At 48.3% G+C, this 10,000-nt stretch overlaps 1 protein-coding gene across 5 annotated transcripts in view; it reads left to right on the top strand.

Moving 5' to 3' along the window:
• Positions 1-10,000, top strand: part of C8H18orf63 (chromosome 8 C18orf63 homolog) — a 211,219-nt gene that overhangs the window by 129,019 nt on the left and 72,200 nt on the right. For 4 of the 5 annotated variants that reach the window (XM_085891872.1, XM_085891869.1, XM_085891871.1 and 1 more), the window contains 2 exons: positions 7,811-7,945; positions 8,043-8,121. The exons of the other annotated variant lie outside the window; for it this stretch is intronic. In XM_085891872.1, coding sequence (XP_085747998.1) covers positions 7,821-7,945; positions 8,043-8,121 — 204 coding nt within the window. In that variant the 5' untranslated portion in view covers positions 7,811-7,820. The remainder of the gene's footprint in view (positions 1-7,810; positions 7,946-8,042; positions 8,122-10,000) is intronic. 5 annotated transcript variants of the gene reach the window in all.

Here is a 10,000-nt window from a genome sequence, read left to right as displayed (position 1 = left end):
ACTGGCCGGCACAGGCCTTGAAGAAAAACAGCCAGCCGGCAGATGAAGTGGGCCGGCACAGGCCTTGCAGTACAGCAGCTGCAGACGATCCAGCCGGCACAGGCCTTGCAGCACAGCAGCTGCAGATGAAGTTGGCCAGCCTTTGCTGTTCCGTGGAGGTTGGTGGAGGGAGTGCGGTGGTGCTGGCCACTTGGAAGGCGGGCTCGGACCTACCTACCTGTCTCCCTCCCAACCTATCGCCTTTGCCTGTCACTGTACATACCCACTCCCTTAATTTGTCAAACCCCAATTTAGCCCCAAGTTATTTTTTTTTATTTTTTTTTATTTTTACTTCCCCACTATAAATCGTCCCCTAACCCCCTTTATCGTCCTTGTTTGGCTAACCTATCCTGTCACCTAGCCTACTCCCAACCCCTACGTTCCCTTCCCGGAGGGGAGTAAGGGAGAGCTAACGTCCTGTGTCAAGGCCCAACTCAAGCCTCAGAATGGCCTCCCCAGAGTTCAGCGATCTAACCCAAAGTGGGTCCAGCGGCCCACAACGAGAACAAGGGGATGGATGGTACGGAGGGGTACATCTCCTAATCTACCCTAACCATTTAACTGTTAAACTACCCCGGGGCTTTCATCAAGCGCCTCTCGCTTAAACTATTGGTTCTATAAACCCAGATTCCCGTCGCCTGTGTTGGTGTCCTCACAATTTTGGGCCTCGCCCCCCAATTTTCTCTCCGTGCCCTCACACGGTCTCATGGCTGGGACACGTGGCTCCCTTTGGCAGGCACGACCCTCTGCCGAATCTCCCGCTATGGCACCCCCGGGCACTACACTGCCTCCGAGCCTACCAGCTCCCTAACACCGGGGAGTGCCCCCCATGGCACCTCCCCTGAAACGCACACGTGGCAGGCTGGCTTCCCGGGCCCCTTTCCGAGGGTCACCCATGCCCACAACACTGCCCACGCGGCTAATGGTGCCCCGGGCCCCCGCACCAAGCAGGCGCACCCGTGCCCACTACTCTATCCCGGCCCCCCATGGGCCCATGGCCTACCGCGGCCGACTAGCCTGGTGCCCGGGGTACCCACTCAGCGATACTCACCTTTCGCAGCCACGCTCCCAAGCCCGTCAACAGGGCTCCTGCACCCCTCCAAATGGGTCTCGAGCCTACACTCCCACCAACAACAAAACGATCTCCATTTTTCAATTTGACTAACCCAGCTAACTCAGTCTACACTGACCCCGGGGTCCCTTGGGCGGGAGTCACTCCTCCCCCCAATCACTCATCGCACCATGCATTCCCCATTCGCTCCATACACACAGACCCGCTGGCCTCACTCACTCACCAAGCACATGCCTCCACCTCATAACTCACCAACAACTCTTCAAAACACTCACCACTGAACTCTGCCATCCTTCTAACTACATCCCCTAACTAACTCGTGCTCCCACGTCGTCCCTTACACTATAGCACGTTCCTTTTAACACTACGTAGCTAAACTACGTCCCCGCTACACATCCACAAGTCTGTCACTGTTCTCAAATGTCCCAAAAAATTATTTACCCAACCTAAATCTCGCTATCATCCCTCTAACTAATCCATTCCACGGACTCCATGAGGACTTACCCCTGCCCCATGAAGTCGGTCTAACTAAGTTAACCCTTCCCCCTAACTAGTTTCCATCCTGTGCCCAGGGTAAGGGGGTCTTTCACCCCTTGCCCAGGAATCCTGTGCACCCGAAAGTGAGGCTTGCTTTTTTTTTTTTTTTCATGCACAGCACCTGCGCGGCAACTCGCGCACTTTACACCTGCAACTGCCCGTGACGTCATGCAGCTGCACGTGTTCCTCGTCCCTCCTTGGACGGCACCATCCGGCAGAGATACCCCTCCTGCCGGATTCCAACCCCACGTGCAGCCATGGCGTCACCGTGCGCATAAAAAAAAAACCACAAGCCCCACGTCTCGAGGGGTTCCCCACGCGAACACATGTGCTTTGCCCGTTGGAGCTTAACACACACGATCGCGTGGAGAACCCGTCCGGTCCAAATCCGTAGTCCTGCCTAAACTTTGTCCGTCCGCGGGATCGGCAAATCCACCGCGTGCGTTTCCGGACCGGGACTTCACTCTCGCAAGCGAGCACGTGGTGGCCTCGTGCGTTGCACAGCACGGACCTCGTGCTCACTGCTGGGTGAACCCGGCACGGTCCCCGAAACAACTACAGCCGCTACTCGGCTTTCTTTCTTCTGTCGCCGTCTCCGTCGCCATCCAACACACGCATTCCTGCGTGTCACGACGCTCACACTCCACTCCATCACATTCACACCGGGAGACGCGGCTGCGTGCTCCCGCATGCCAACCGACATCTCCCTCACATACCGCTCTCTCACGCACACGGTCTCCCTTGCATACGGCCGTTCACTCACGCGTGCCTCACTACTCACACAAACCATACTACTCACACACGCGGGGGCACTCAACCGCTGTGCCTCATCCACACACCGTGCCTCACTCATACACGCGGGGGCACTCAACCGCGGTGCCTCATCCACACACGCGGGGGCACTCAACCGCGGTGTCTCATCCATACTCCGTGCCTCACACACACACGCGGGGGCACTCACCCGCGGTGCCTCATCCACACTGGCCGTTTCATCCACACACACGGCCTCACTCACACACGGTGCCTCACCCACACACGCGGGGGCACTCACCCGCGGTGCCCCATCCACACTCTGCGTGCTGGGAAGCACGTACTCTGGCACCATCGCCACCACACCACTCACACACGGGGTCGCTTCCACACACGGTGCCGCACTCACACCTTGCACCACACACACAGGGACAACTACACTGGGGATTTGTGTCCCCACAAGGGTCTCCGGGGCCTCTATACCCCCCAAGCTCGCCGTGCACCCGTCCACAGCACTCGTCCCCGCAACCTCGCAAAGCACGACCGAACCCACCTGGTCGTGACTCACCTCAAGGGGGCAGACTCCCTCCCCTCGTTCCTGGAGGAGGCCATCCAGGTGCTCGCACTGGGTCTCCACCCAGTCAGCCAGCTCCCCCTCATGGTCCTCCACTACCTCTGTGTGTGTGTGTGTGTGCGTCACTTACCCCATCTTCATCGTGCTGTCTTCCCTCTATTTTTTCTGTCTCCCATGTCTCTATACATTTATAAGTTTCTGTCGTCGTCACCTCGTGTCTCGTCTCACACGTTTTGGTCTCCCTATTTAATTTTTCCCTTTTGGTCACCGTCGATTCCTCTGTCACGACCCTCACCCAACACGCCCCCCGAATTATTTTTTTACCCGCCTCCACCGCGGGCCTGTCAGCCGTTGCACCCCCTTCCAGCTCGTTTGCTCCCACACGTGGAGTCGCCATTCCCAGCTCCCTGGTCACGGCCTTCATGCCCGCCTGCAGGCATCGGCCCATGTTCTGCGTCTCACCCCGTAGCTCTTTCATTTCTTCCTTCATGTTTGTTTCCATTCCGTTCATTTGTTGTGTATTCGCATCCAATTTTTGTGTATTCGCATCCAATTTTTGTGTATTCGCATCCATCTTTTCGTTCATTTGTTGTGTATTCGCATCCATTTTTTTTGTGTATTCGCATCCATTTTTTTTGTGTATTCGCATCCATTCTCGCTGTCATTGCCGCCAGCATGGCGCATAGCTGGGCCATGTCGGGTGCGCTTGGGTTAGCCGTTTCGGCAGGGATCGGGGAAGGGTTTTGGTGGAGGGGGGGAGGGGAGGTGTCATACACCGCGGCCGCTGCCGCACCTATTTCGGGCTCTGGGTTCAGTTGGACGAGTTCATGTTCCTGCACGGGCATTCCATCCTGGGCCATGGATCCTACGCATTCTACATCCATTTCTAATACCCCCGGCTCCCGCTCGCCTTGAGACGCCATCTTGCTTCTCGTGAAGGGTTAATTTCGCTCGCTCGTAATTTGGAGGGAATCAGGGGTCGCTCCTCTCACCCCTGGACCGATTCCCGTGAATTTAGCCGGAGACAGGAGAGCCCGTTTTCCTGTTCTCCGATACCAGTGCCGCGAGGAGGGTGATGGATTTGTATCGCACGACCTGACACCAGTGTTACGGTTTCGCGCCCGCCGGCGTGCTGACGGCCACGTAACTCGAATCGCGGCACGTCGCCCACTGGACGGACAATCCAGTCGTGACCCTCTCGGACTAACGCCGGGAACCAGTCACGGGTGGACCTTTCGGTCTCACCGCGATCGAGCCAATCGACCCCCGCGTGGGATAGGGTTGCTCGCCAAATTCGACCTACCTAAGTACCCACACGGAGGGTAGACCGGGCGATCGCACCTCGCCGCAGGTCGACTTCGGACACGGGCCACTTAAGCGACCTGTTCCGTACTATCGGGATAACCGAGCGGTGTTATTCGTCGACCTCGACGGTTCGATTAATTATCGGGCGTATTCAGCCCACTACCAACCCTTTACGTGAAGCAAGATGAGGATTCAATGAAAGAAATGACGAAGCGAAGCGGGAAACAGTTCAACACAAAGCACATTTATTTGCGATGAACGGAAAGCACACATATTCAATTCCACCAAAAGCACATAGAAAAGGAAAAGAAACACAATGCAATTTTACACAAAAAGCAAATGCGACAATGCAGATCTAGTACCGATTACGCGAGCACACGGCAACACTTATACAATTTTACTTCACAGACGGCGCCGACAACACATACCCAAAACCAAGAAAAAGAACACCCTCAAGGATGAGGCGGGCCTGAGGCCGAGACCGGGTCGGGCCTACCCGTCTGGTGATGAGACGCGGAGCGGCGATGGTGCCTCAACTCCGCGGGCCTCGCGGGCAGTGTCTGGTAGGGGGTGGGAAAGGGGCCCCCTTGGTCACACTATCTCAGCGCGGGGGGAAACAGGAGGGGGTTGCTGATGCTCGGGGGAAAGGAGGATTTCTACTCTGCCTCGAGTCCCGCGACGAGCGTCTCCACCTCGACCAGGTCGCGCCGTCGGCCTCCCTGGTGTGCAGCTCCCGGCACGACGCGAGCACCCCCTCGTCTGCCCTCGCCGCCTCTCCACAGCTCCGTCCCCTTCGCTCCGACTCCAACGCACACGACGACGACCAACTCCTTCTTGCTTCTTCTTCTTCCCAACTCCACCGACTGCGAAGTCTTAACTCTCTCGACTTGACGAACGCGGTCGCTTATATAAGCCCCGTGGCTTCGCTCTCTCATCTTTGACCCCCTGCCTTCGACCTTTCACCTCGCTCCCCATTGGCCCGAGAAAAAGTGGGCGTGAATGCATTTTGATCCATAAATTTGCATATAGCGATCGCCCTCCAACGCCCTGGAGGCGGGGCCAAATCGCCCCTCGCTCACCGATTGGACAGAACAAAAGTGGGCGTGTGTCGTTTTTGATCCGTTTTTGGAGCTGAAAATCCGTGGTTTTGTACACGCTGTTTGGCGCGCGCCCTGCACGAGTCCAACACCGGTACCCACAAGCGGCGCAAGAACGGTGGCGATGCGACGGTTGCGAGGTGTGACGTGAAGCGGCGCCGCGGTGGGTGGTTGATGTTGTGGTTGGTGGTGGTAACAATGGCGGTTGGTCCAAAATAAAGATAGTAAAAGAAAAACGGCTATCCTGAAGAGTCGCAGCACGCATGAATGACATGTATTCCCACTAGACAATGGGTTTGGGCCTAACTACACATATACTTACCGAGATATCTCACCTAAGGGACCTGAATGGTGGTTTGCGAATTTGGTAACCACAACAATATATATATATATATATATGTATATGTATATGTATATGTATGTATGTATATATGTATGTGTATATATATATATATGTATATATATATATATATATATATATATATATATATATGTATGTGTATGTATATATGTATATATATGTATATATTGTTGCGAATTTGGAAGCTTGCGGCACACAACAGCCAGGTCCTATAGATCAGCTATATCGGTAAGTTTGTGTTTCTAGTTAGGGTCCCTTCCTATGTTTAATGGGTGATTAATTGTACGTGCGCTGTGAGTTATTTTATAGTTAGGATTTTTACATTTTAAACTTCAACAACAACAACGCCCATCTTCGCTTCTTCACCATCGGCCTTTCGCACGTGCATGCATGTCAAGCACAGCCGTGGGCGGAGTCACTGCGCTCACCTCACCATAAAACGCCTCACTGCCATTTTATTATGAACACCCCTCTTCCACATAATGCAAAACCACTCCTGCTGTGCAATTTAAAACATCTCATCACACGTCGCTATGGAGACACAGGTTTGTTTAAACCAAAATACTTCAAATGGCAAATAATATAAAAGAATAAAAACATGTAATGACCTGCATTCCTCACACATTCCAGCTGAGCACTGTGACTTCAACATGGCCTATTGGCAACTTCTCGTCAAAACAAATTAGTCATAAAAGAAAAAAAATTAAAATAATGGAAATCCCCAGGACATACACAGGGGAGGGTTAGGTGCAGACTCTGGTATGATTTCACAAATGGTTGTGGGAGTTCGTCAGTGACAAAACAACACAACACAGACCCTGCCCAGGGTCCAAGAAAACCTGCCCAGGTATATACGTATATTGATGATACATATATACGTGTGGATGGGCTCTCAATAATGTCTGAAATAGAGGGAGAGGCAGGGCTATCAGTGTTCTTCGCTAAAAGGGAGAGAATACTGGATATCAAAATCAACAGTCTGGAAAACAAGATCAGGTTACAGGTCTGAAGCGCAACGCAAATGCTCAGAGAAGAATTGTAATAATCATAGGGAAACGACTGCACAACCTTGATCCAAAAACCAAGGAATGAACTATGTTTACCTCAACTTCTCACTCCATTAACTACCCAGTTAAGTCAAGAAAATCATCCTGAGAAACTTTAGCTCTTTTTGTTCACTGGCTACCCTTATAAAAAAATCCCACATGTCTCAAGCCAATTCACCATCGGTGCATCATTTCTGAAACAACAGATATGATTGCCTTTCATAGAAAGGCAGTTCTGAATAGCTTACAAAATCTTGGAAATATTTTCTAGTGTTTGTTTGTGTATTTGTACGTTACTCTTTCACGGCTGAACCGTAGCCCATCGAGGCCCCAACTTTTGGGCGTCGGTACTTCAGAATCTGGCAAGGTTTTAAGCTACCTCACGTTGGCCCTGATGTTTTGAGTTCTTTGAACTACCACACGTTTCGCAACACCACCGCCTGGAAAAGCTCAACCAGCTGGCCAGGGCCAAGTATCCCACGCCCCTCCCCACCTCCCAGGCATCACCACGGTAGCCCCCTTGTACATCATATTCCCGTGTTTTGTTAGCTTTCGCTTTGAAAACAAACTTTGTCTAGGATTACTTATCAGCAACTCTTTTGTTCATTTTACTCTTTGTGAAGTGTGGTGAGAGAAATACTATTTATATCATGTTTGTTCTAATACCTTTGTGATGTAGATGGTAAGCACACCAGGTGTCAATATTCAGAGTTCTCTGGTTAATTGACTTGAGACAAATATGGGACTTGACATTTCCATCTCAATAAATTTTCCAAAACAACAGCACACATCTTGTCAGCACTTCATATTTTCCAAAAATCTATGGTTAAATGCTCCCGCTCTCTGTCTTTTCAAGGGATACACACATGCCAACTCTGGTGAACAATGAGTAAGATGTTGGCACCCCCTTAAAATGAAAACTTATGATAGAAAAGTCTATAGTCATCTAAGATAAGTATGGTAATTTACAATTGTTTCGTGATTGATCTTCCAAAAGTGGCATGGAATTTTGCTTTGCTTTGTTTTCAGCACAAAACTGATGGCAGGATGCCAGCAGTCACTCCATTTTGTAACGCTCCCTGACCTGAATAAATTGTGTGCCAGCCGGCTTATTGTGCTCTGTCTGGAAAATGATAGGAAGCAACAGCAGGTACTGCATTGCCGGTAAGTTGTGGTTTATCTGATCCTCATGAATCAATCATTGTAACTGCACAGATAACCACATTGTGGATTTATTTGTTTGTCATGTTGTCTGTTTCAGAGAATTACTTTTCACAAATCTAGAGGTTTTGGCATCTCCTGTACCAGACACAATTGATGAGATTTTCATTGTTACATCGGTAAGTTTAACAATATGTTTCCCAGGTACGGTTTTTTTTTTTCTCTGCAGAAGTTGAGACTCATGGAAGAGTTCAATAAGAGATGTCAGGTTAACATACTGACAGTGCCAGAGGGGAACAGGTGGACAAACACTTATACACACTTCAGCATGAGGAAGAGTGACAGGTGAAAAACAAAGGGGTTGGAGTTTTGAGGTCAGGGTTCAGTGAGTAGAAGAGTTCAGGAATAGATTTGGGAGAATCATGAGGAAACAAAAAGCAGCAGCAATCTTGAAGGGTGGGAGGGAGGAGCATGACACAACGTAGACGAGGCCAAATTTCTGAATAAGTTTAACGAAGGGGCATTTCTTTTAGTAGAAGTTGGTATCCAGTCCTTCTAACCTAATACAGGTGTGCAGATAGGATACCAAGCTGAAATATTGGTTTTTGACCATCAAAATTGAAAATCAAAATGGCCACCAAAACCACATAAAAGTATCACTCACCAACAAAACGTGTTCAACTGTAACTGTGAAAGTATTCGTGCTAGCTTTGAAATTTAAAGACGTAAATGTTCAGAAAGTGCATATCTACCTGGCAAATATACAAATTATATATATTGTGATTTATTTTCTTTGCAAAAGAGCTAAAAATGTCATTTGCAGGCCAAATGTAGGATGTGGTATCACACCACAAAAATTCAAAAATATTGAATATTTTGATCTACATTGGAATTAATTAACTATTTTAATTAAACTTTGTACTTTTTCTTGTAAATATAATGAATGTTAATGAATTTATACAGTAAAGTCGTGTTACCAAATAATTGACAATGATATAAAAATAAAATGTTTAAAAATAGATGAATTTGTAATATTTTAATATGGTGTCAGTATTACACTTAGATATGTTGCTATACCCGAAGAAAACTCAAGAATGAAATGTAATATTTTAATGTTCCATTTTGTTGATTTTTGACTTTAAAGATTTTAATAATATAATGACTGGTCCCTTTTCCTACAAATGTTTGCCTGGCGAAGTCAGTTTCAACTGTGGATAAAATATCTAAGTATTCTGCTTTCTTGAATCATAAGTTAATGAATATAACATTTAATGTTATTTCTAAAGACATCAGGCAATAACTTTTTAGTTCAACACATAATTCTAATGTTGAATGTTTCAGTGTTTAAATGTATAGTTTGGCAAGAATCGATGACGGTCTGATATGAAAGCTCTCACACGATTGTTTTCTGATATTCAGGGAAGATAACTCTCAGGATTCAGATCTTAAGGGAGCAGTCATTTTTATATTCTGCACCCCATACTTTTATTGGTGAAATTTTATTCTCAATTTAAACTTTAAAGGTTCATGCATTATACATTTTAAATGAATGCATTTTATACCAAATATCTGCAGCTGAATACCTGTGAGTTGCTAGCTTATTAGCTGATACACTTACAAGTTCTATCTTTCATTCAGGAACAGAATATGGTCGAATAGATGTCGTATTTGACAGAAACCGAGATTAATCTATCAAATCCAGAGGCACGACAAAGACAAACAAAGATGACTCGTCCAATACGTCACATAGTTGAAGGAAGAGATGTGCCACTTCCAAATGACTGGTCAAACTTCCTTGTCTTACCAGAAAACAAAGCAGACCCTCATCTATTTCTCTCTGGGGAACTATTAGCAAAGTCACCCACCACATGACAAAGAAGTTTTTTGGTGCAGGTGGCTTTGCAGATGAACAGGAAATCAAGTCATCTCATGATACCATGAATCTTATCCCACTTAAAGTGACCCATGGGGAAGCAGATACACACCTTGTTCTTTGTGCGATTGGTATTAATTTTGACACTATTGTTGTGTCTGCAAGATACACAGATGGCCTTCTGC

Source organism: Eptatretus burgeri, chromosome 8, assembly GCF_056783735.1.
Source record: "Eptatretus burgeri isolate ZD-2024b chromosome 8, Ebu_testis_v1, whole genome shotgun sequence".
NCBI lineage: Eukaryota > Metazoa > Chordata > Myxini > Myxiniformes > Myxinidae > Eptatretus > Eptatretus burgeri.
This window is presented reverse-complemented; position numbering and strand designations above follow the sequence as displayed.